Raw genomic sequence first — 27,552 nt, 5'->3', positions numbered from 1 at the left:
TTTCTATTCCTATGGCACCCCTATGATGCAAATATTGGACATCTTGAAATTGTCCCAGAGGCTGCTTACACTATCCTGGTTTTTTAGATTCTTTTTTCTTCTTGTTTTTCTTATTGGTTGTTTTTTGCTTCCTTATTTTCCAAATCATTGATTTGATTCTTGGCTTCATCCACTCTACTGTTGTACTTGAGGTGCACTCTTTTTGTGGGCTGAGTACACCTTCTTGTAGTTGAGCCTTTATTGATGTCGACAGGTCAGTGGGAGGGGTTTACCCAGGCTAGTCAGCTGTGTAAGGACAGCTGTGACTACTGACCACCAACCTCCGTCCTCTGTGAAGGATCAGCTGTACAGGGACAGGGTGGTGGTGCCCTGACGTGGTTTGTAGTTGTCCACTGTGTGCAGGCTCTAAGATTTCCCAGGTGATGCAGACCAAGGTCAGCCCCTACCTGTGTTCTGCTCAGGGCTACCCTGCATGAGCTATAAAGCAATCTGAGATGGCTCCTACTTGTGCTGGGTTTGGAGATTACTAGGCAAAGCCAAGGTGTGAACCTAGGCTGGCTGCTGCTGGTGCTATGTCTAGGGCCACTTAGCAAGAGGTAAGGAGGGTGGGGGCTCACTGAGGCTGGCTGTTGCTTTTTTGAGAATTTAGGTTGTGAAACATGAGCCAACATCAGCATTCATATGGAAAAGCCACTATTAACAGTTTGGTGGCCTGTTACTTGGGTGGGGCAGAGTTTCAGGGGATCCGCAGGGCCAGGCAAACAGTGGTGGCCAGGTTGATGGAGCCTCAGATATAGCACCAGTCTGCTGGCCCGGTGACTTTGTTGGGAGAGGCTTCAGAAATGTGACAGTGTCCTCTGCCCACTTTCTGTCTGAGTGAAAGCTGTCCCCCAGCTCCCACATCGTAACCAGCTACTTCAGTTCCTCCCCATATACCACTGGTGCCTTTCAAGCTGCTAGCTACCGTGGTGCTTGAGCTCAGAGGGAGTGAGTCTGAGTAAGTGCATGTGTGGGTTCTTTAAAAGGAACTGCTTGGGACTCCAATAGTTCTACCATGTCAATTTCTACTTTTTTTTTTTTTTGCAGCCAGAAGTTATGAGAGCTTATCTTCCTGTCACTGGAACCCTGGGCTTGGGCATCCGGTGTGGGGCTGACTCCTTCTTCCAAGATATTCCTCCCAAATTTTTATCTATCACATGTGGGTGTGGGACCAGTCTGTTCAGTGTCTCCATGTCTCCACATCTCTACATGTCCTACCAATCTGGATGGATGTTTTTTTTTAAATTCTGTAGTTGTTGGACTTCCTATTAACTTGATTTCTAATGGTTCTGAGTGGTGGTTGTTCTGAAGTTTAGTTGTAATTTTGATATGGCTGTGAGAGGAGGTGAGCCATGTTTATCTGTGCCTCCATGTTGACCTGCAGTCTAAGATGATTCTCTTCTTATGTGCCCTGAAGAAATTCCTGACCCACAAAATTATGAAAGAAAACAAAATGGTAGTTCTTTTAGGGGATGATTTTTGGGTTAGTTTGTTAGGTAGCAATAGATAATAGGAACAAAACCATTTGCCTATCAAAAAATATTTAGGTTGTGCCCATTTTTATCCATTACAAACTATAATGTACATGTACTATTTTGCATATTTAAGAAATTTCTCTAGGATAAATTTTCAGAAAGAGAATTCCTGGATAATAGTGCTATCTTTTCCTTTTATTTCTCCAGCTTCTTTTTTAATTAGTGTTGGCAAATTTCCCTCTAGAAAGAGCATGTAAAGGTGACCTTTTCTCTTCATTCTCAGAATATCTTTGCTGACTCACTTCATCTTCATGTGTTTTGTTTACTTATGTCTAAATGAAAAAGAATCACCCCTAACCTACCTTACAATGTTACAATTTAGTGATTAAAAGAGAATTGTGAATAACCCCTTACTAACAAAATGTTATCTACTGTGAGATGGGGACACTGATCATTTAGGGATGAGACAACTTTGACATCATCTCTGTACTTTTCACAAAATAGCCTATGCAAGTGTCTTCTCATTCTATCCTCTGCACACACGATATGAATATGTGTTTGTATCTTTGTGTACATAGGCACAGATACATGCAATATGAATGTTTACTATATCAGTTTGAATTAATATATGGGAACAATTACCAAGACTTGAATTAAATAAATATATTGTAAGGATTATAGTAAAAAATTAAAACTACAATTGTATTTGCCATGTCATCTAATGGTTTGGGGAATAAGCTAATCACCAGCTGTAAACAGGAAGAAATTGTCCATTATAGGAAATTTTGGTGGGGGCTAGGGGTGCTAGATAATATTTATCCATATAGAAAAGAGCACTAGAATCTGAAGCAGAAAATTCAGTATATTGTATAACACACTTTCTACTATATTGTGAGCAACTGCTTCATCATTTAAATGTATGTACTTCTGTGCTAGTATTTTGCAAAATTAAAACACCCCTAAAAACTGCTGTTACACTGTTTCACTGTTCTTGTCTCTTCCTCATCCCTACAGAACTAGCTGGGGACTAGGCACAATTATATTTCCTTAGCTCTCTCAATTCTTCAGTCCAGGAATAATCCAAGCATTATTGTGTTGCATAGCTATCTTCCTCTTCCCTCATTTGATTTCACGGTAACTGATTAAACATTCAGCCTTGGCCCAGATCTTTTCCAAAGGTACCATGACCTATACTGCAACCCTTTAGCGTGGTGAATCACTGGTTGGTGAAAATATCTTAATTAAACGTAATTTTAGAAGAAAGTAGAGTGATCATGAATTTGGGAAAATCTGCAATAGAAACGCATTTGGGAGAGACAGTTTATATTTGGCCCTTGAAAGAAGGTGCTTGCTGAAGAACTGTCATCACAAAACTCAACAGGATTAATTTCATTTCTGAGATTTTTGAAACTAGAAATTGGTCTGAAGAAGAGCCAAGTATCTTTTAGGTACTTAGACATACAGATCTACATATCCGTGCATATCTACAAGATGACTTTCTTTAGGAAATAGTGGTGAATTGATGTGAAGGGGCAAACAGTGCTCTGAAGCTGGGTTAAATAATTAAACAAAAACCTTACTCTTAAATGCAGAATTCATTGCAAAATAAGAAGGAGAAGGAGAAGAAGGAAGAGGAAGAAGAAGAGAAAAAATTACCTATTAGTAATCCCAACTATCTGTTAATGTTTTGGGAGTGTTTCTGTTGGGCAATAGGCTCATATACTGTATCATTCTTCTTAATTACATCAAAACCATTTTTCCAAAGAGATAAATATTTTCTACAACATTAGAGTTTCAATTTTTGACTTTGAGATAAATTTCAACTTTAGGACAGTTGCAAAAGTATAGAGTTCAGGTGTGCCCTTCATTTATATTCTTCTAATGTTATTAATTACCTTACATAACTATGTATAATAATAAAAACTGGGAAATTAACATTGGCATAATACTATTACCTAAACTACAGACCTTATTGAAATATCTACACAGTTTTACATTTTTCTATCCTAGGATGCAAGCAGGTTCCAACTGCATCTAGTTGTCATGTCTCTCTCATCTCCAATATACAACAGTTCTTCAGTCTTTCCTAATGTTTCATGACCTTGACACTTGAAGAATACTCGTGAGTTGTTTTGTAGGACATCCCTCAATTTGAGTTTGCTTGATGTTTTCTAATGTTTAGAATGTGGTTTTTGCATTTTTGGCAAGAATACCACAGAAATGACATTGTGTGTCCTAGATCTATCATGTTAGGAATTTTATGATGATAATGTTGACTTGATCACTTGGTTAAGGTGATGTCTGCCAGGTGCTTCCAACCTGAAGTTAGTAGGCTTCCTTGCTATTAATAGGTAACTTGGGGAGATCATAACACTAATTTCTGTTCTCAAACTTTCACCCACTGATTTTAGCACTCATCCTTAGAGTTTGCCTGCTACAATTAATACTATTTCCCTCATTCCACATTTTTTTGGAATTCTTCTGTGAGATAGAGTTGTTTCTTCTCTCCCACTTACTAATTCAATCATTTATTTATGTTAGTATGGATTCATGGGTATTTATGTTATCCCATAGTATATTTATGTTGCTCAAGTCTACAACATGATTTAAATGGCAGAATAGTATTCCAATTACATGTCTGTGCCATGAATTACTGATTGAATTTTTCAATATCGGATATTTAGGTTTTTTCTGATTACTTGACAATACTATTAATAATATCTGATGCACACAAAATCTTTGAATTTTTATGTGTTTTTATGTTAGTTTTCTAACGGTGGAGTTATTGGACCTTGGAAAAGTTTGTATGCGTGATTTTGATCCTAGCAGTCTAAACAGTCAACAGGTCAGCAAGGCAATCACGTAGTAATAATACACTCCACCCAGACTACCCAGCAATAAAGCCTAGGCAGTAAGCCCGGAAGTTAAAGAAAACACCTCCCGGCCCGCGTCAGTTAGTACAATTGTCGGAACACGTAGCAATAAAGTTATTGATGTTGAAGAAGAGAGTTCCGGTAGGGGCATTTCTATTTCCGTCAGGGTAATGTAGCCTCCCTATACGTCTACGTTGCAACCGGAAATGTCTGCACCCTTTTAAAGCCACGTCTGTCCTGACTTCAGCCCCGCCCACACGCTGTGGAAGTGTTTCCGTCTCCGGTTTTTCCGTGTCCGCTCTCCCAGCACGGCTTCCCTGGCTTTGCTAGAAGCCCTGGCACTCCGGAAAGTGGCCTGGGCCTGTCTTTTGGGGTCCGCACCATCCCTTTGCTGCTTAGGGTGGCGGCTATGGCGGAGGCGGCGACGGAGCGGGACTCTCGGGAGAGGCTAGCTCTCTGGGATCGGAGACCAGACACCACGGCGCCGCTCACCGACAGGCAGGTGGACTCTGTGCTGGAACTGCAGGCGGCTGTGGAGAACCTTCCAGTTCCACTCGAGGTGAGGTGACGCGCGGGAACTGGCTGGGGCGTTCGCCTCTGGGGTGCGGGCGGACCTTGGCCTCGTTGACTCCTGTTTAGGGACTCTTCACCGGTCCTTCATCGTAGTGGCTGTTAGGGTAGAAGAGGCCCCTCACCTTTACCTTCCCTGGCTGTCAGGCCTCTGCCGGCGATTGCCGACTCTCCCTTCCCGCGCGGGGTCAGCTGCTAGGGCATCCAGTGGCTGGTGTCCACTTTGCTGCATGGGACCGTTGTCCAGGAGCGTTGGCCCCGGAGCTTTGCCCTGGGCTTATTACTGCTCCGGGTGTTCCTGATGTCAGCCGAGGCACAGTATTGGTGTTACTCCTATTAGGGAATAGCAGTAGGCAGCTTCCTATTGGTATTCGTTTATCACCTTAATGAATAACCTAGCATCCTTTTCCCCGGGGTGGGGGGGGGGGACCGAAACTTGATCCTGAGTGACAGTTTCATCGCTGTTGAGCATTGAGCTCTCCCATCAAGTGCAGGTTGTGGGAGATCGACTTAGTTGACCAATTGCAAAGCAATTAAAATGAATTTTTTGAAAGCTAGGTCAGTACATTATTAGATAAGGCTGGTTTTTGGTTTTAATGTCAAGGTTTTAATCCTAATTAAAATGGGATATTATTCATATTACTGCTTGTGTGATTCAATCTAGTTATAATAGCAAGAAATACACTTTATGAATTGTCAGATATTTGACAACTTTTTTGTAGTTGTGAGACCAGGTTTAGTAGGATTATTTTATTAGGGATGATAGTTATTTTTGATGTTGGAAGCACTTTCTTTAAAACTTTAAACATGGCCCTGGCTGGTGTAGCTCAGTGGATTGAGCCCGGGCCTGCTAACCAGACAATCGCGGTTCGATTCCCAGTCAGGGCACATTCCTGGGTTGCAGGCCAGTTCCCTGCAGGCCAATTCCCAGCAGGGGATGCACGAAAAGCAACCATACATTGATGTTTCTCTCCCTCTCTCCTTCCCTTTCCCTCTAAAAGATAAATAAATAAAATCTTAAAAAAAAACTTTAAACAGATTGTTATAACATAAAGGTTGTCACATAATTGGATATTTCTCTACTTTGTAGTTATTCTTGCTTCCCACAGAAAGCTGCTTGTTAACTTTTCATTTGATGATGACAAGCACTAAAATCCTGATTTTAACAGGAGAGTAGTAAAACTGCTTCATGATTTAAGTTAAAAGCACTACATTGGTACATGGCTCTTGCACTTAGTTACCTGGAATGTACAAAAATCTTTATTTAAAAATACAGAAAAAAATACATGTAGGCATAGACAATGACAGCAGTAAACCATTATATGTTGTCAAGTGGAAACCAGTGGCTGATGGTTATAGTGTTTTTCTTATATGTCAGCCACCCTTTTCTTTAGTCATTTCCTTCAGGTGACTTCTCTGAAGTTATAGGTGAGGAGCATTCCCTTGAGCACCCTCTCACAGTTATCATTCATAATGATGAGCACTCTTCTAGGATTAGAACATGCCACATCACTACCAAGGGCTTACAGTGACCATCAGCAATATCAAGAGCAAGTACAATGGACTGAACACTGCAAATTTTACTTTTACTTAGTAGAACAATTTTGGAATTCACATTTCTGGCCTTTCACTGTTTTAATAAAGTACGGAGAAATGTAACCTTGATCAAACTTCATGCCTTCAGTAATTTCTACCATATTTTGCTGTGTATAATGCTTACTTTTTTGCCCAGATTTTTGAGGGGGAAAATAAGGATGCACATTATACATGGGCAGTGCTAAAACATGGGTATACATTATACATGGGAGTGCATTATATATGGCAAAATATAGTAATTTATCTTTTAGCATTTTTTCATTCTTTATTGTGATGATGCCCTTTCTTCCAACATTTTTCATTGCCTCAGAAATGATGTTGCTAATTTCTTCGTCTCCAACCGCAGAAATCATAGCAACCTGAGCAATTTCTTCAGGGGTTGTCACAAGTTTAGGCAGCTTCTTAAGTTCAGCAATTACAGCATCAACAGCTAACATTGCCCCCTCTGGATTTTCAGTGGTTTAGTACCTCTGCTAATCTTTTCAAAGCCTTCCTTGACAGTAGAGTGTGCTAGTACAGGAGCAGGAGTGGTGCCATCCTGAGCCTCCTTATTTGTATTGTTGGCAACATCTTGAACCAGTTTAGTGCTAATATTTTTTTATTTATCTTTTAAGTCAGTGGACTTTGCAACAGTCACACCATCTTTTGTTACTTTGGGACTTCCCTAACTGTTTGGTAATCACTGTTCTCATCCTGGCCAGTGTGGCTCAGGTGGTTGGAGTGTCATCTCGTAACTGAAAGGTTGTAGGTTCAATTCCTGGTTAGGGCACACACCTCGATTGTGTGTTCGATACCTGGTCTGGGAGTGTAGATTCCAGGCCCAGGAGTGTCAGAGGAAGCTGATTGGTGCTTCTCTCTGGCACTGCTTGTCCTTTCCTCTTCCTTAAGAGCAGTGAAAAAGTGTCTCTGAGTTAGGATTAAAAATAAAATCACTCTTTTTTCCTTTTGGCTCCATAGTAATGACTACAGCATTAACTAAAAGGTTTACACCTTGAAACATTAAGGCTTGAGCATCTGTACCAAGTTTTATATCTTTGGCATAAGCCCGAGTGTGGTGAGGAGCCAGTGCCCCAATCTGGCAAAGGACTTTGTGTAATTGAAGCATTTCTGTGGTGCATCAGCAGAGCAGGGCATGTGAGCTGTGAGGCAGATTGTCTGTGGCAAGTAAGGATGCAGGAATTCTTTTTATATGATTTGGAATTGTGTCCATAGGCAGATTAAATCTAGAGACTTAAACTTTTTCTTTTCTGCCCTCAAAATTTAGAGGTTAAGAACTTTGATTTGAAAGTTCCTTCACTTTTACGGTTTCTTGCTTTGCCATAAAATAGAGGTGTTCTTTCTTGGGTTTCAACTCTAGCATGCTCTTCTGGAAGTGGGTTTGGAATAAATGAGGAAGTGGAAGTTCCTTTGGCTTGGCTGTTAAAGTCTTTTGTGCTCTGGATAATAGAAGTTGTTTGCTCTATAAATATTCCAGTCTGTGTGTCATTAATTTGGCCTGATACTGAAGCAGGATGCTTGGACATCATGGTGGGAGGTGAGGGGAGCAGAGATATTTCACAAGAAATATAACCCAATTTGTTTTACTGTCATGGGTCATAAACTATTATTTCTTATTCTCAGTGAACTTAAAAGAAAGGGTTTGGAGCGAAGTAAGTAGAATCTTCATTTTTACCGTTCTTTCACATTTATACAATACAGTACCTATCATTAGTCTCATGCAGTTATTGAACATATTTATGTGGCTACTCTGGACTAGGAATTGAGGATAGAAAGATAAGTAGTCAAGATCCCTAGGTTCATGGAGCTGATATAATTATGATGACCATGAGCATGTAAAAAAAGAAGGAAGGTAAGTTTAGGTGGTGATCTGTGATATAAGGAAAAAAAACCAAAACCCAGCATGGTATGACACAAAGGGATGAGGTGTGCCCTTGGATAAGTAGGGAAGGCCTTTCTAAGAAAGTAATAGTTTAAGGTGAGAACTCATGATAGAAAACAAGAAGCCAGCCATGTAAGGCTAGAGATAAAGCATTTAAGTGGAGGAAAAAGCAGTGCGGTCATGGGTAGGGGGTGAGCTTGACAAGTTCAAGCATGGAGTGAAGGTCTCTGGTACATGCAGACTTGGTAATAGACTTGGTATTTCATTCTGTGAGAATGAAATAACCTGCTATTTACCCAACCTGGACCCTTTCAGGGGAAAGTTCTCATTGCTCTTCAGCTTTCTGTAGCCTTTGTTTCTCTTTACTAAAGTGTTTATATGTCTGGTGAGAAGACTTTGAAATCGAATTTTCTTCCCCCCCCCCTTACCACGCTTTTAACAGTGGTGCTGAAAAGAATGCCTCAATTTTTGTTTTGTCCAAGCATTATATCTCTAAATGATTTTCTGTAGTGTTTCACAATTTTCACAAGTAAATTACATCCCAGACAGCTGGAATTGGGCATGTTTGTTGTATAGCAAGAGTCCAGCTAGTGCTTAGCAAATATAAAGCCTTTAACTTTGTAAGAAAATAGCTTTCTCTTTTATGAAAGAGAACTAGTGTTATCTTGGAAAGGAGTTGTACCTTTTTATTTGGTGTTAGATAAGGGAATTTTCGGTAGAATATTTGTAGTAGAATATTAGGTAGACTGGTTTCTTATAGTCAGGGCAATTTCTTTTAGTGGTAAAGGCCAGCCATTTTATTCCTGCTGGACTTAGTAATTCTTTTTAAAAATTTTTATTTATTAATTTTTTTGAGAGAGGTAAAGGGAGGGAGAAAAAGAGGGAGAGAAACATCAATGCATGGTCGCCCCTCATGTGTTCCCAACTGGGGACCTGGCCCCCAACCAAGGCATGTGCCTTGACTGTGAATTGAACTGGTGACCCTTTGGTTCCCAGGCCTGTGCTCAATTCACTGAGCTACACCAGCCAGGTGTACTTAGTAATTCTTGATAAAATGCTAAAATAATTTTTCCTGTTACAGTTGTTTTTCTAAAGGCTGTGTGACTTTAGTCATGATGTATAATTTTTCTGAACCTGTTTTATTCTTTATAAAATGGGAATTATAATAGTTCTTATCTTACTGGAAGCTGTGATAATGAAATGAAATCATGTACATAAAATGCACATGGCAAGTTACCTGATAGTATTTTTCATGTACCTCTCCCCTCCAAATGTTTAACATCTTTAATCTATTAAGAATACGTTAGAATCTTACCACACTGAGCTGGTATAGGTGTCACTTAGACCTAAGGTAAGAAGAGGTTAGCTTCCTTGAAGAAGGTTCTAAGACTCAATCTATACCTCTTCATGATTTGCTACAGAGAAAGTAACATCAGATTTCATTTAGGGAATAAATTGATAAAATTGTTTATAAAAGTGATTTTCTCCAACCCAGAATTGTGCAAGAAATAAAGTTTGGGAGAGAAAGGTGTATTTGCTTGTTTTTTCCTGTACTTGTTCAGCTGGTCAGGCAAGGCTTGATAGATTATTGTAATTAATATTTAATATGTTAGTGTCCCTATTTGCATAAACTCTACAGTAGCATTCTAGGATTGCAGATCAGGAGCCTAGATCTGTGCTTTTCTCTCGCTGGTAGTAAATGTCTATCTACTCCATCTGGAATCCAGGACAGTGTGAGTTAGATGCTTTCAGTCCTTTTTCATTTAAGGAGCGAATGAGAGGTCTCAACAGGAAGGTTTGTGACCCCCCCCCCCCCACACACACACAGTTCTGATTTGCCATTCTATTCCAGGTGCTTTGAGAAAAGAAGACAGCTTAGTAAAGATGCCTAAATGGGAAATTTTCTCATATGCTTTTATTTCTTAGAAGTACTGCAGTGTGGCTTCTGTCTTGTGTGGTTTGAGAGAAAATGTTTTGTGTTAGTGAGAACAAGGGAACAGGACAGGAAGACTCCTCCTGCTTCTGGTATTTGGCAGTCCTTATGATTGAAAAGTGGTTAGCATTTGTGCAAATAGAATGCTCTTTTATACATTCAAAATATTATATTTACTCACAGCAGCTAGGTTACAAATTATATCTGGAGTATTTATAGTAAGTACCTTCTTAGGTATCCAGGGTTTTCATATGATCTTACTTTTAAAATACAGTAGAAGATAAGATTTTTTTGTTTCAAATGACAGACCGAGCACATGTATGACACTCCTGGATCCATTTAATATGACAGTAATATGTGTTGCACACCAAAAACAGATGTTTTCAGTGACCCTGCAGTTTTGGTAAATTTATGGAAGTCAGGAATCATGTGCTATTATTTAAAAAAAAATCAATCTCAAGGGTCCTATTTCTAAATTAGTGATGGTGTATTTTGCATCTAGCTTATTTTTGATTTAAAGAAAAAATACTGTCTTCCAATGAAATTTCTGTATCTAGAAAAATAGACAGGAAAGCAGTTTCCTAAGACCTGATCATAAAAGGCTTTGGATCAATATTTTAATATTGCTGGAACTTAAATGTCATGCCCTCAGGGCTGAAAATGAATGGAAACAAAACAGTTGGGCTCTTTTACAACTTCCAGCATCCACACTCTCTTTCTTTTAGGTCTAAAAATAGCTTATCTGTATGACTACTGATTAAATTGACCCCTGGAGTATCTTTAGGAGCAGTGGAGAACTAGAAAGTATTGTAGGTCTCACGGCATCAAAGTTGAGGTCTTGTAGGTGGAGTTGTTCTGAAACTGATGGGAAACTCTGAAATTCTTTTTGTTTATTTCTGATTTCAAAATTTGTCAGCAAGAAGGTGTGGGTGAAGTGTGCCAGCAGTGGAAGTGGTAGAAGGAATTAATGTTTACTGGTACTTCTTGGTTGTGATTTGTTTTCTGTTTGTTGGTATTAATGAGGTCAGGCTTTCGTGTTATATAATGGGGAGGGCAAGTTACTTTCAACAGTACACAGGTTTTTTCCTTTGTCTGGTGCTAGTTCATAGGAGATTCAGTTAAGAAAATGTGTATAACCCTGGCTGGTGCAGCTCAGTGGATTGAGCCCTGGCCCGCGAACCAAAGGATCGTGGTTCGATTCCCAGTCAGGACACATGCCTGGGTTGCAGGCCAGTTCCCAGCAGGCGACACATGAGAGGCAACCATACAATGATATTTCTCTCCCTCTCTCCTTCCCCTCTAAAGATAAATAATTTTAAAAAAAAAGAAAATGTGTATGGATTAGCACAAATTCACCACCAGTATTAGAAAGGTAACTCAAAAGCCATATGTAACTAATACTGAGATCAGTGTCATGTTTACATTTCAAAACTACCATTTAATATAGAGATGGTTTAGTCATAAATGTTAATGTTGCATTTATTAACTTCAAACTCTTTAATAGAAAACATTCATTTCTCTTTCAGAACAACTGAGATGTAGTTTCAGTCTTGAGTTAAGAGAATTTTCAAGTTATTCAAAAATCTTTGTGGCTCTCTTTTTTCAAGCTCCCAATTGAAGACTTGTGCAGTTTGACATCCCAGCCCCTGCCCATTTCACAGACTTCAATAGTACCTGAATCTACAGAAGATATTCTCTTGAATGGCTTCATTTCATTAGGAATGGAAGAAGAAAAAATCGAAACTGCACAGGAGGTGAGTGGCAATATTATTTCTAAGGATATTTGATGATTTTAAATGTTTTGAGACTGGATTAATAAAAAAGGTCCTAATTAAAAGTCGTGAACATTTGAAACTATACAGCGTGGGGCAAAAGTGGATTTATAGTTTTTCATATGGGAAATAATACAGTAATTAATAAATAATAATGTAAGAATAAACTGTTCTATGCACTCACAACTGTAAACCTGCTTTTGCCCCTCCCTGTAGCTAACATCTAATCTTTTTAGACCATTCTTGATTTTTTAAAATGTATTTTATTGATTATGCCATTATAGTTGTTCCATTTCCCCCCTTCATTCCCCTCTATCTTGCATAGCCCCCCCACACTCCCCCCATTTAATTCATGTCCATGTGTCATAAGTGCTTTAGCTTCTACATTTCCCATACTATTCTTGCCCACCCCCCTGTCTATTTTCTCCCCACCGTCTATGCTACTTATTGTCTGTACCTTCTCACCGCCTCTCCTCCTTCCACTCCCCTGTTGCTAACCCTCCATGTGATCTCCATTTCTATGGTTCCACTCCTGATCTAGCTATCCTCTTAGTTTGCTTTTGTTTTAGGTGTGGTTGTTAATAACTGTGAGTTTGCTGTCCTTTCACTGTTCATACTTTTTTAATCTTTTTCTTAGATAAGTCCCTTTAACATTTCATATACTAAAGTCTTGGTGATGATGAACTCCTTGAACTTGACCTTATCTGAGAAGCTCTTTATCTGCCCTTCCATTCTAAATGAAAGCTTTGCTGGGTAGAACAATCTTGGATGTAAGTCCTTGCCTTTCTTGATTTGGAATACTTCTTTCCAGCCCCTTCTTGCCTATAAGGTCTCTTTTGAGAAATCAGCTGACAGTCTGATGGGAATTCCTTTGTAGGTAACTGTCCCCTTATCTCTTGCTGCTTCTAGGATTCTCTCCTTCATTTTAATCTTGGCTAATGTAATTATGATGTGCCTTGGTGTGTTCCTCCTTGGATCCACCTTGTTTGGGACTCTGAGCTTCCTGGACTTCCTCGAAGTCTGTTGCCTTTGTCAGATTGGGGAAGTTCTCCTTTATTATTTGTTCAAATAACTTTTCCACTTGTTGCTCTTCCTCTTCCCCTTCTGGTACCCCTATGATTAGTATGTTGGAACATTTAAAGATGTCCTGGAGATTCCTAAGCTTCTCCTCATATTTTTGAATTCTTGTTTCTTCATTCTTTTCTGTTTGGTTGTTTTTTTCTTCCCTCTGGTTCACTTCCTTGATTTGAGTCCCAGTTTCCTTTCCATCACTATTGGTTCCTTGTGCATTTTTCTTCATTTCACTTAGTGTAGCCTTCATTTTTTCATCTAATTTGTGACCCAAATCAACTAGTTCTGTGAGCATCCTGATCACCAGTGTTTTGAACTGCGCATCTTCTCTTGGTCACTTAAAAGTATTGGCTCTGGGGCTTTGATTTGTGCTTCCGTTTGAGCCATAATTTTTGGTCTGGTCCTGCCTGTTATGTATGAGGGGTGGAGCCTTAGGTGTTCACTAGGGCAGGTCAACCCAGTCCCTGGGTTGTGAAGCTGTATGTCGGGGCGGGGTCGGAGAGGGAACAGTGGTGCTTCCTCTACTCTCTCTCAGATTTCAGTTCTCTCTGCCACTTCCTACAAGCAAATTGGGCCCTCTGGTGCTGTTTCCCAGGTAGGTGGGTTTATATTCGTTCTAGGACTCTGTGGGTCTCTCCAACGAACTCCCCTGTGAGGCCGGGAGTCTCTCCCTGCACCTCAACCCCCACAAATGTTTTCAATTGGTGCTTTTAGGCTTTATTTCCCATTGCTGGGGCCATGGGTTACAAGGTCTGTCCCACTGCCCGTTTTTGCCTGGTTTATCTGCACACGAATGTGTGTCCTCGGTCAGCCAACCACCTTGCTCTCCTCACTGGGTCTGCTTCTTTTCTCCCCATGCCCGGGTCTGCTAGCCCCGTACTGCCTGTGTGCCCCGGACTGCCAACCACTGGTTTTTCCTGCTGCAATCCCTATCTGCTGGCCACTGGATCTGCCCTTCTTTCTGGTCTGGATGAATGGTTCCTTGTTGGACTTCTCTACAGTTCAGTTTTCTGTCTGTTCTGGTTGTGTTTTTGTTTCTAACTCTCTGTTGTCCTTAAATTTGGTTGTGTGAGGAGGCACAGTGTTTCCACCTACACCTCCATCTTGGCTAGAAGTTTAACATTTTTGATTTTGTATCAGTTGTGGCTATTAAGTATTTTAGATGAACCTGTTGCCCAATTATATTTTTAATAGAGATAAAAATATGATATTTCAAGTTTGGATGCTGATAGGTTATTATATTTATTAAGGTTACAATATTTTATGTAGTTTTTACTTTCTTCAGTGTATGTCTATGTTATGTCCCTGCCAGTGTGCCTGTGTGTATGCATGTGCCTGTACAGAGACATATTCCCGTACCCCTCTCTGCCTATTGCTAAGTAATTTCTTTTTCAAAAATCTAAATATTTTCTTCAGATAACTCCCATAGCTATTTTGCATAATAGCATGTGTAATCTTTTCTTGGCTTTTGCTTATTACTGATTATAAACCTAAATATACAGTAGTTTCATCTGCCACTTCCTCTGTTCTTCTTTCTGTACTGTGAAGAATCAAAGCTGAGGCATTTACTGAGTAAAATGTAAAGCGGATGTGCTGACTTGTATATATAATAAGTCGAGAAGCAGCACTGCAGAGTAAGAGTTCTAGCTGTGGAGTTAGGCCCTGGATCAGAAAGTCGCCTACATCGCTTAGTATCTTTGTAAGCTTAGGAAAATTACTTCATCTTTTCAGGTCTTTAGTTTTCTTACTAGTAAAACAATGATAATTATATACTTATATCATAGGCATTTTGTGAGAATTAAATAAAATAAGATAATACCTGTAAATGCATTGTGTGGCAGACACATAATCATTGTTCAGCAGATGATAGCTAAAGTACTGTACTTGTCAAATTTAGTATCTTTAGAGAATAAAGTGTACTTTGACTTAAATCCCACTTGAGAATTACAGAAGACAATCTTGTACCAGGTCTGTGAACTTATTAGGACTATTAAATAAATGTTTTGAATTAAATTTGCACATCTCTTTTTAAAGGTAGAAAAATCTAATATTAAGTTAAATTCTATCTGATAAAATATAATCACTTTAGGTGTACAGCTTGATGAGTTTTGACAAGTGTATAGACCTGTGAAACTGTCACTGTGATCAAGATATAAAGCATTTCCATTAGTTCAAAAAGTACCTGCATGCTTGTTTAAGGTCAGCCTACCCCATCTCTTTTTTAAAAAAACATTAAAAAAATCTTTATTTTCTCTTTTATTAATTCCAAAGAAAGGGGAAGGGAGGGAGAAAGAGAGGGAAAGAAATATCCATAAGGGAGAGAAACATTGATTTGAGAGAGAAACATTTGATTGGTTGCCTCCTGCACGTGCCCTGAATGCGGACTGAATCTACAGCCTGGGCATGTGTCCTGACTAGGAATTGAACCTGTGACTTTCTGTTTACAAGATGACACCAACCAACTGAGCCACTCCAGCCAGGGCCCAATCTCTTTTTAATAATAGATATTTTCATAATATAGGGCCAGAATTCAAACTAAGTTTAGCTGATTCGGAAGTCCATATTCTTAAATCAGTCTGTTATATTATTTATGAGGTTATATTCTCACAATTCCTGCTATATCAGGGGTGTCAAACTCATTTTCACCGGAGGCCACATCCACCTCGAGGTTGCCCTCAGAGGGCTGAATGTAATTTCAACTCCTTAACAGTTAAGGAGTAGTTACATTTATACAGTCCTAAAATCATTTCAGCCATTTGAAGGCAATCATGAGGCTGATGTGGCCCCCAGTGAAAATGAGTTTGACACCCCTGTGCTAGATAATATTAATATTTACTCAAAGCCCTGTGTTACCTACTCAGATTTGGCAAACTAGCAGATAGGCTCCAGCCTCTCAGGTAGAAACATTTCTTATATATTGTATATTTAATACTCTTCCTTAATTAACTTTGAAAATGGCCCATTTTTATTTTTTATTTTATTTTTATTTTTGTTTTATTGTGTTCAAGCACAGTTGTCTCTACTTTCCCTCCGTCACCCTCCCCCACCCACCCCTACCTCCCACCCTCAATTCTACCTATCCTTTGCTTTTTCTAGCATGTAGACATTGAACATGCAATTAAATTTTCTCCTGGTTTAAAACTATTAATGGCTTAGTTCTAAGACAAGAATTAGTGTTACCCTTTTAACAAAAATTAGTGTTACCCTTTTAACTTGCTGTTTAGCATATAGCAACTTTTCATTTTGTCTGTTTTAGTTTTGTTATTTATTACAATATAATAATCTTTGTTTTCCAGTTTTTCTCATGGTTTGCAAAGCTTCAAACTCAAATGAATCAGGGTGAAGAAACTAAATATAGGTATGTGGCTCTTGGATTTATTGGCTATCCTTATTGTTAGGTCACAGTCACCTGAAGCATTTTGTAATAATCTGTGTCTCCTAATAAACAAAATTAAGATACAAAGAAAACCTCAACAGCAATATTTTCTTTAAAAATAGCTAGGGAGAAGATTTGGGTCAACTGGTATTAGAAGATGTGTAATTAAAAAACAGCATTGTAATTAATATGTTAGGGGGACAGACGTTGGTTTTTCCATAACTCTACAAAGGTTTGGGTTGAAGTGGAAATTTTACAGGACCTCTTAGAGGTATTCGTGGCCTTTTTTTAGGAGAGGCCCAAGAGACTTTAGGGATGGCCACCTAGATTACAGGGTGTAACTATGTTGTTCTGTTTGTGTATAGTGATACCATGGGAGAAATGATGGTTTACAGTTTCTGGATGATTTGGGGACTATGGCATGAGCATTTGCATTCATGGAACATTTATTAAGTGACTATAATTGCTGTGTGTTGTGTTAGGCTGTTCGATGTATAATTCTGTTTAATCTTTATAGTAGCTCTGTGAGGAAAGGTAATATTCCCCTTTTACAAATGAGCAAACTGAGCCCTAGAAATATTAAGTAACTTGCCTAATGTCATGGAGACTTGGGCGGAGCTGGGATTTGGATTTAGGTTTTCTAATTTCGAGTCCAGAATTCTTCCCATGGTAGAATTATCTGTCTACGGTGAAAGTGACCTGAAGGATTGACCTACTTGATACATGGGATGGCTCTGGTTTCCTATTCTTTGAAAGCTGAACTGGTGATTTCCATGCGAGATCATGTTGTCTTCCATTCGAGAAGCCAGTTTATGACTTCAAGGCTGATTCATTTTGTAGTTCCTTTTAGTTTCAGTAATTTTCCTTAATTATTAAAATAGTTTGTAACATAGCTTTTGGTACATTTCTGGATATGATGAACTATAGTGAATAGGTCTGACTTTCCTCCTGAAATTCAAGCATTGGGGAAAAAAAATAAAACTTTGTTTATTTTCTGTGCTTATTGGGGGAAAATATTATTGCCAATCCCCTTTTGGTTCTGTTTTCTAGACAGATGAGGGATTACTTGTCTGGGTTTCAGGAGCAGTGTGATGCTATTTTGAATGATGTAAACAGTGCTCTTCAGCATCTGGAATCATTGCAGAAACAGTATCTTTTTGTGTCCAATAAGACAGGAACCCTACACGAAGCCTGTGAACAACTTCTAAAAGAACAGGTAACTTGGAGTAGGAGAGAGGGTCAGTGATTATATTTATCGTTTTTATTTTAAAACAGATGAATGTAATTCTAGTTTCCTTAATTTCTCTAACTACATATTAAACACTACTCTGTATGAGGTCCTGTGCTGAGCACGCAAAATATTATGACAACCTGCTTTCATTCTAAATAAGCTTATGTGAACAGGGGCACGGGTGAGCTTTCCTGTGTTTTGAACTGCCAGGCATCAGACAATTTCAGACTGAAGAGGATATAATAGTTTGTTCTGTTCATTCTTTATTATTGATACTTTTGAAATAAGCATAGTGATTGTAGTAATGCTGGGATTTAAGAAAAGATGAACTGATACAGGTTGTTTTTGAGTTTTTTTTGTTTTTTGAGTTCTAAAACTCACTGATATATGAGTTTTTTCAGTGTTCTGTTTGAAAAAGGCAATCATTTACTTTTTTATAAGATTATATGTAATTTACTATAATAATCATTACTTGTTTTAGTCCATGATTGCAAAAATCTTTGAACCTTATTCTGAAATCTTATGTCTAATATATAACAATTCAGTGTAATTTTGAGACTGGAGTGTTTTCGTATTCTTATAATAACTGATTTTTCTCTTTTAAAAAATGCAAGTCAGAACTTGTTGATCTGGCTGAAAACATTCAACAAAAGCTGTCCTATTTTAATGAATTGGAAACTATTAACACAGTAAGCATCTTTTTTTACTTTCTGTAAAGTTAGTTACTTTGTGAGTGATATTTTAACTTAATAGTTTGCTTGCTGACTGTTCCTGTTTGTGGCCAATGGACATAACCATTTACCAGCTCAGATTTTTTCAAATATGATTTAAGTAATAGTTATGTTTAAATTGTATTATTATTAAAATTCTCTTTGTTAGTTACCTCTTATAGTGTCTTATTTTTAAACCATGTAAGAAATATTAAATTTTAAATCTTGCTGTGGTTAAACTATAATAATAAAAAAATCTTTAAAACTAATTTTATATTTGGTTTGAGGAAAAGTGTAGTCCTGTAATGCATACTTGTGTTCTAAAGTAATATCAATAAAGACCACTGTGCAAATGATATTTCTGGTTCATAAATTAATCATAGCTGTATATACATCATGTTATGAAAATACTAAATCACAATTATAATTTACTAAAGAGATGGGAGTAAAACTCGTAGCTAGTTAACAGTGGAATACAATGGAAAATAGTTCATTGTGAAGCTACTTGTATATCAAGATAAGAAATAATTGACTGTTTTTCCTTAGGTTTTATGTATATTTATATTACATTAAATATTGCATATTATATTGCTTTAAGTTTTAGTATATAATGTTATGTATTATTAAATGTTAAATATCACACTTATATATAATACCTATAGTTATACTTAAATTATTAATATTGTTACTCATATACTTCATTATATTTTACTTTCAAAGTATGACTGCTAAACATGGTATGACACACAAGTTAATTCTTTAACCTTGGGGAAATAGCCAGGGTTTGAAAGTAGAAAATTTATGTATGTTGTAAAGTACTAGTAAATGGTAAGTCTATGGAGTACAATGGAGTAATATAAAATATTCATGTCATCAAGAGCCCCATTAAACTGATTAGCAGTAAACAGAATTAACTCATTATTCTTTTTTAGTTGTCCTTTATTGTTCCACATGGGCTACATTTGAAGATATTTTGGTCACTCAAAATATGAAGATATTAGTATAACTGTTATATCCTAAAGGGAAATATGCTAATTATAATACATAATGATCAAGTTTTACTTATATTTTTTTAATGAATTAATATTTTTTCCCTTAAAGAAATTGAATTCTCCTACATTGTCTGTGAATAGTGAAGGATTTATACCTATGCTGGCGAAGTTAGATGATTGTATAACATATATCTCATCTCATGTAAGTTACGGTATTTCTGTATGTTTTCAAGAAATCTTAACATCCCTATTGATTTGCTTCTTAGGTTGTAAAGTAATTATTCTTTCTGAAGGGAAAAATATATTTTCTAGCATACTTGAAAAAGTGTGGTAAATTCTTAGTTATTATTGATAGTGATGTAAAAGTTACTTTCAGTTGCTGAGGCAGCCCATGGAGTCGAATGAGGTCCTGACTGACACAACTTTATTCCTTTTGAAAGGACGAGCAGTTTTTAGGCTATTGAGTTCCTGTTGTCCTAGATATTATTCCCCAAGGACTTATAGCTGTATTTATTTCCCCTACTTGTATTCTTTTCCTAGTTGAGCCTGATGTAGAGCCTCTAAGTCTGTGGAGTACTGAATATATAGTTTGCTATAAACCGCACTGTATATGTACATATATCTCCCATTTGAGGACGTGCTTATTGATTTTTAGAGAGGGGGGAAGGGACTGAGATAAAGAGGGAGAGAAACATCAATTGCTTTTCCTCTTGAATGCACCCCGACTGGGACTGAACCCACAAGTGAGGCATGTGCCCTGACTGAGAATTAAACCTGCAGTCTTTTGGTTTACAGGATGACGCTCCAACCAACTGAGCACACCGGGCAGGGCAAACTGCAAATATTTATTGAGCCCCTGCTTTATGCCAGGCACAGGTGATTTGGCTGTGACCAGGACAGTCACAATATTTGTCTTCATGGAACTTTCAGTCTATTTTGTATATAACTTTACATAAAGGACATGTTTGTTTTCAAGAAAGTTTGCTTTGGCAGTGTTTGTTTCCTCTTTGTAAATCTTTCCCTTTCCTTTATAGCCGAATTTTAAAGATTATTCTGTATATTTACTGAAGTTTAAGCAATGTCTTTCTAAAGCTTTGCACCTCATGAAGATATACACTGTGAACACACTGCAGAACCTCACAAATCAGTTATTAAAAAGGGTGAGTTATCTGGAGAGGTTTTTTAATTCATTTATCTACTATAATCTTAGTGTGATAGTAGTCCTTAGAAACTCCAAAAATTTTTTTCCTCCATTTGAGTATGCATTGCAGTTTTATTTATAGTAGGAAAAATGGTTGTATCTTGTCCATTTGAATCTTACCTTCAAAGAATACATAACATTGTGGGAAATATTCAATACTAATGATAAGTAATAAAATAAAATTCAAAGTATTTGTCCCTTAAAATATTTTCTTACCTTTTTCATGAAAAAATTGGAAGGAAATACATGAAAATAATAAAAGTGGTTCTGCCTGAATGGTGGGATTACATATAAGGTCTGTCTGGAAAAAGTCCAGCCATTGTTTATAAAGTGAGAGCAGTTTTTGCAACATTAATATAACCTGGCAGCCAAAGAGAGTGGACTGGAATGCACATGTGTGAACAATGATGACCTCACTGTACTAGTCAGTGGTGTGGTAGGTGCCATTGAGTGAGCATGTGTACTGTGTGGCCATGGCATTCAAATGATTGAGCGAGTAGAGCAACGAATTTATATCAAGTTTTGTGTAAAGCTTGGCCATTCCTCTGCAGAAACTATTTGGATGATTCAGAAGGCTTTTGGGATGATGCAGCACAAATAAAAGTGTGGCATAAGCACTTCAAAGATGGTTGAGAATCTGTTGAAAGTGACCCATGTTCTAGAAGGCCTGCAACAAGCAGAACAGGTGAGAACGTTGAACGTGTCCAGGCTGCAATCAACACAGATCAGTAACTGAGAGTGCAGGAACTAGAAGCTGATCTGGGGATCATAAACTACCAAAAACTACTGTGCCTGAGACTTTGATAGAGGATCTTGACATGAATCGTGTTGTGGTCAAGTATGTTCTGTGGCTTCCGCTACCAGAGTAGAGAGAACATTGTGCTGCAGTTGCTAATGACTTGATTCAAACCACTACTGATGAACCAGATTTTCTCGGGAAGTGCATTGTGGGTCTATACCTATGATCCTGAAATGAAGACCCAGTTGTTAGAATGGAAGTCACCTGGTTTTCCACACCTGAAGAAGGTGTGGCAAAATTGGAGCAAGATCAGGACCGTGTAAACTGATTTTTGATTTGAGTATTGTCCATCACGAGTACGCCCCTCTAGGCCAAATAATGAACAGGTGCTATCTGAATGTTCTTCGTTGGTTGAGAGATGCAATACGATGAAAATGGAAGCTATGGGCAACATGATTGGCAGCTTCATCTCAATGTGCCTGATCATGCATCGCATCTCTTTCAGCGGTTTTTGGTGAAACATCAAATCACTAAAGTGACTCATCTCCACTACAGGGCAGTTTTGGTGCCCAGCAACTTCTGGCTTTTCCCAAAACTAAAAGCACCTTTGAAAGGGAACACATTTCAGACCATCAGTGAGATTCAGGAAAATAGGATGGGCCAGCTGATGGCGATTGGAAGAACTATTGGAGGTTCCAAGGTGCTGACTTTGAAGGGGACTGAGGTGTCATTATCCTTTGTACACTGTTTCTTGTATCTTCAATAAATGTCTCCCCCCCCCCCCCGGTAATACGTGGCTGGATACTTTCTGGACAGACCTTCATATGATGGATAATTTGAAATTTTTTCTTTACATTCGATGGATAATTAAATTTTCTATGTTTAGCAAATGTATTTTTTTAAAGATGTCATTTATTTATTATTTGGAGAGGGGGAGGGAAACATCAGTGTGTGGTTGCTTCTTGAGCGTCCCCTATTGGAGGCCTGCCCTGCAACCCAGGTATGTGCTCTGACTGGGAATTGAACTGTTGACACATGGCTCTGCAGTCCTGTGCTCAATCTACTGAGCCACACCATCCATGGCAGCAAATGTATTTTTAATGAGTGCCTCCTAAATTCTTGGCATTGTACTAGGAATTACACAGTGGTGAAAAAGAGCTGGCAAGGTCTCTGCCCTCATGGAGCTTATATTCAGGAGAAATCTTGGTAAAGAAGAAGCCAAACAAATTACTCCTTTGCAGACTAGTAGATGCTAGGTAGGAAATTAGCAGAGTGTTAAGTTAGAAAATGAGTGGAGCTAGCTCAGATAGTCATTGAGCACATTTCTTTGCTAAGACGATAAAACCATAAAGATTATATTTTATTTTTAAAGCATGTTTTCTAATGAACATGGAATATCTTTTTAGTTTTCAGTTCAAAGCCACTGATTCTTGTATTGCATTTTTACCATTCACATTGCTCTTAGCTGACATTAACAGACTATAAACTTTTCTGTTTTGTAAAATTTTTGATAAGTTTAGGAAACTGATACCTAATAAGTACTTCTGTTGACTGTACAGTGCTTTACTATTGAGCTGCATAATGGCTTTATATGTCATCACCATTTAAATTGGTGTTCTGAATCTCAGAGAGCTTGTTATTTGGTAAATGTCCTACTCTTAGTAAATGACTTGAGTATGAAGCTGAATTCAGGTCTGTTTACCACCAAAATTCATGTAATGTAGTGTAAATTTTAATTATAAAGAGAGAAGTGATGATACTTCATAATTGCATCTTATTTATAGCAATAATAATATTAATCTTTGAGATTTTTGTCCCTATGCTTTTGGTTGGTGTATAGGCCAAGCAGTAGCTATTTGAAATGGTGTGTATCACATTTTCTAAATACTTAATTGTTTGCTAATTATCTTCCTTCCCTATCCTCCCCCATGTTTCTTTAGGATCCTTTATCTGTACCTAATGCAGACAATGCCTTCACACTGTTTTATGTGAAATTTCGTGCTGCTGCCCCCAAAGTCAGAGTAAGTCTGTTGATGTAAATAGGATATTGCTATGAAATGTATTTAGCAAGCTTTTTGAAGTACTACTGTACGTTAGGCCCTTTGCTTATACCAGGAGAATGAATATGAAAGAAAGGTAGGCATTGTCCTTCCATGTTATGTGATAATATCCTTGAGGTGCCTTAAGATCAAAGAGCAGGAAACAGGTAGCTCTTCCTAAGGTGCTGAGGCAATGTTTCTAGGTGAAGGTGATATTTGAGTTTACACCATTCAGATTTATAGTGGACTTGAAGGAATTGATTACTTAAAGAAAATACAAATGGTTAATAAGTATGAGCTCATGTTTAGCTTCAGTGGAGAATACATTCAATTGAAGGTTAGGTAGCATCTTTTTTGTCTGTTAGAAACTGGCAGATTAAGATGCAATAATGCTTTTGAGTTATAGTAAGACAGGAAATACTGCTGATGGGGATGTAAAACAATTTCTCAAAAACATTTTAGGAGTGTGAATCAGAAGTGTATAAAAATATGTATCTCAACACGTGGTCATAAACTAAAGGGAGGGAATGATGGGGGAGGGGTGTGCAGGGTGGAAGGGAATGAAGGGGGAAATAGAACTGTAATGGCATAATCAATAAAATATATTTAAAAAAAATATATATATATATATCTCTTATGACCCAGTGTTGGGGATTCCCAACTGGGAAGTAGGTGACTATTTTATCAGCTTTACATGTCAGAAAGTGCAATCTCAGAGAAGTGAACCAGCTCTCCTGGGCTCAAGACACCTACTGGGAGCTGGCTCTCAAACCCTTCAGTTTTGTTCCAGGCCCAAAGCCCTTAACCACTGGGCTCTTATTCGTAAGAAAGAGCCAAGATGTCTTAACAGTAGAAGAATGGTTGATTTATGGTATATCTACCTAGGGGATATATTGTGTACCCATAAATAATATTTATAATGATGGTTCATTGAGTGTTGTTTACTAGGCACCCAGGTATTATGCTAGTGCTTTCTATTTACATTTTCATTTGATATTGAGAATTACTTAATAGTAGTAAAATGTTTATAAATAATGCTAATTTTTCAAAAGTAGATTATAAAGCTGAATGTGTAGTATAATTCCAGTTTTGTTTATAAAGAAAAATATAGCAACTATAGTGTATGTATACAAAAAAACTGAAAATATTCATTTTGATTGTGATTATTTTGTGGTATTTGAAGTAATTTTTATGTTTCAACTTTTTTTATATTTACAGATTTTCTGATAGCGTGTGTTATAATCAGAAAGTACTTAAAAGTATAACTAAAACAGATGGACTTTTACTGTGTTTTTCTTTATCCTACAGACTCTTATTGAACAAATAGAACAGAGATCTGAAAAAATACCCGAGTGAGTACTTAGAAGTTCTTCAGTTTCCAAATTACTTTCCCCTTGTAGTACTACTGGTTTCCCTGGTCTGTTATATACCAGATATTTTCTGAGCAATTACCTCATGTACTATGCAAACCTTTTCATATAGTACGTAACTTACTTTCAGAAGCAAGGTTGTGGACCTGATGTAGTGAGTGTGCGAGGCATCTCTATTTATTTACTTACTTATGTTTATTGAGATATAATGAAGTATAACTTACTAGTTTCAGGTATACAATATAATGATTCAATATAATCACCACTGTAAGTCTATTTAAATCTATTACCATGCATTGTTAGAGAACTATTTTTTCCTGTGATGAGAACTTATAAGATTTTTTCTTTTAGCAACTTTCCAATATGCAATGAATATCATTAATTATAATTGCCATGCTGTACATTTCAGCAAGGTACCTCTCCTTCCTCATAGCAGGATTTTCTTTGCATTTGGGTAGATGTAATATGTCTACTTTTGGTAGATAAATCTTTCGTTAAAGAGTAAAGGTTATATAAATATTTCTGGTGTTTAATGTGGGTAAATGAGAGGTGACCATAAATTGACATGCGCACCGGCTCGAAGTCCCCGTGGTGTCATGGATGAGATATGAGACAAATTCACATGGACTACCAAGTCCTGCGGGGGAAAAGGGATGGCATGGTTACTCCCTCAAGGAGGGAGAGCCTCAGAGCAGCCTGGCCACTCTCTCAAGGGGAGAGCAGTGCACACCCTTGCCTAGACAGGCTTTTATTGGGTTTAATTTGAGTAGGAATACAGGTACAGCTCATTAATCATTGTTAGGCAGTAAGGATCAAATGATAGACAGTATAAAAAGAACTATTAGGGTTTATTCTGAGTCAGGTCTATCAGCTAAAAGGCTACAAAACTTTGGGAAACAGGACTTCCGCCAAGATGGAGGCATAGGTGGATGTGCTGTGCCTTCTCACACAACCAAGTTTAGAGACAACTAAATACCAGCAACAGAAAACACAGCCAGAACACAGAAAATTGAACTTTTCGGAAGTCTGTTAACAAATTCTTCAGCCTGACCCGTAAGAGGGGTGAAACCAGCAGCTGGTGGAGTGGGGTTGCACAGCAAAACTTGGTCAGACGGACTCAGGCGCGCGGAACCCAGGCGCAGGGTTGGACCTAGTGAGCGACCAAGCGAGCAAGCGACCGCGGGGGAAACAGCGAGAAAGCAGGGCTGCGGGTTGACTGTGGTCGCGCATTTGTGTGCGGATAGACAAGCGAGGGAGTGGGTGATTGGACCGGGACCCAGCGGGTCCCCACAGCAAGCTGCAGGGTGGGCGCCGCCATTTCCCTGCTCTGACCCCACCTCCACATACAGCATCATAACCCAGCGACTCTGAGTGGCCTGGCCCTGGTGAACCACCTAAGGCTTTGCTCCTCACCCAGCAGCGCTGAAACAACAGAGGGTGCCGCCATTTCCCCGCTCTGACCACGCCCCCACATAAGCGTCACAACCCAGCGACCTGGGAGTCCAAGGCGCCGATCCGCGTACTTAAGGGGCACGAACAAACGAAAAATGGCTCAAGAAGATCTCAAAGCCCCAGAGCCTATAAATCTAAGCAATGAAGAAATAGCAAAACTCTCAGATGCACAGTTTAAAACACTGGTGATCAGGATCCTCACAGAACTGGTTGATTATACCCACAAATTAGACAAATATATGAAGGCAGAACTAATTGAAATGAATGGAATTGCACAGGACACCAATAGCGATGAAAAGGAAACTGGGACTCAAATCAATGGAGTGGACCAGAAGAAAGCAAATAATGGCCAAACAGAAAAGAGTGAAGAAGCAAGAATTCAAAGAAATGAGGAGAGTCTTAGGAACCTCCATGACATCTTTAAACGCTCCAACATCCGAATTATAGGGGTACCAGAAGGGGGAAAGGCAAATTTGAACAAATAATAAAGGAGAATTTCCCCAATCTGGCAAAGGAAATAGACTTCCAGGAAATCCAGGAAGCTCAGAGAGTCCCAAAGAAGTTGGACCCAAGAAGGAACACACCAAGGCACATCATAATTACATTAGCCAAAATTAAAATGAAAGAATCCTAGAAGCAGCAAGAGCTAAGGGGACAGTCACCTACAAAGGAGTTCCCATCAGACTGTCAGCGGATTTCTCAAAAGAGACCTTACAGGCAACAAGGGGCTGGAAAGAGGTATTCCATATCATGAAATCCAAAGACCTACAACCAAGATTGCTCTATCCAGCAAAACTTTCATTTAGAATGGAAGGACAGATGAAGTGCTTCTCAGATAAGATCAACTTCAAGGAGTTCATCATCACCAAGCCCTTATTATATGAAATGTTAAAGGGACTTATCTAAGAAAAAGAAGTTAAAGAAACATGAACAGTGAAAGGACAACAAACTCACAGTTATTAACAACCACACCTAAAACAAAAGCAAACTAAGAGGACAGCTAGATCAGGAGTGGAAACATAGAAATGAAGATCACATGGAGGGTTAGCAACAGGGGAGTGGGAGGAGGAGAAGGGGGGGAGAAGGTACAGAAAATAAGTAGCATAGACAGTAGATAGAAAATAGATGGGGGGGGCAAGAATAGCATGGGAAATATAGAATCTAAAGGACTTGAGACACATGGTCATAAAGTAAAGGGGGGTAATGGTGGGGACGGGGGGTAGGGTGGAGGGGA

The 27,552-nt window shown here is 38.4% G+C and overlaps 1 protein-coding gene across 1 annotated transcript in view; it reads left to right on the top strand.

Moving 5' to 3' along the window:
- Positions 1 to 4,622: 4,622 nt before the first annotated feature.
- Positions 4,623 to 27,552, top strand: part of COG3 (component of oligomeric golgi complex 3) — a 93,481-nt gene continuing 70,551 nt past the window's right edge. The window contains exons 1-9 of the mRNA XM_037147371.2: positions 4,623 to 4,946; positions 11,973 to 12,119; positions 16,505 to 16,566; positions 17,635 to 17,800; positions 18,430 to 18,504; positions 19,627 to 19,719; positions 20,552 to 20,677; positions 23,398 to 23,478; positions 24,805 to 24,848. Of these exons, the coding sequence (XP_037003266.2) occupies positions 4,797 to 4,946; positions 11,973 to 12,119; positions 16,505 to 16,566; positions 17,635 to 17,800; positions 18,430 to 18,504; positions 19,627 to 19,719; positions 20,552 to 20,677; positions 23,398 to 23,478; positions 24,805 to 24,848 (944 nt within the window). The 5' untranslated portion in view covers positions 4,623 to 4,796. The remainder of the gene's footprint in view (positions 4,947 to 11,972; positions 12,120 to 16,504; positions 16,567 to 17,634; positions 17,801 to 18,429; positions 18,505 to 19,626; positions 19,720 to 20,551; positions 20,678 to 23,397; positions 23,479 to 24,804; positions 24,849 to 27,552) is intronic.

This window comes from Artibeus jamaicensis, unplaced genomic scaffold (genome assembly GCF_021234435.1).
Source record: "Artibeus jamaicensis isolate MK-2021 breed Jamaican fruit bat unplaced genomic scaffold, CSHL_Jam_final contig_414, whole genome shotgun sequence".
Classification (NCBI taxonomy): domain Eukaryota; kingdom Metazoa; phylum Chordata; class Mammalia; order Chiroptera; family Phyllostomidae; genus Artibeus; species Artibeus jamaicensis.
Note: the sequence above shows the minus strand (reverse complement) of the source record. Positions and strands in the feature narration are given on the sequence as shown.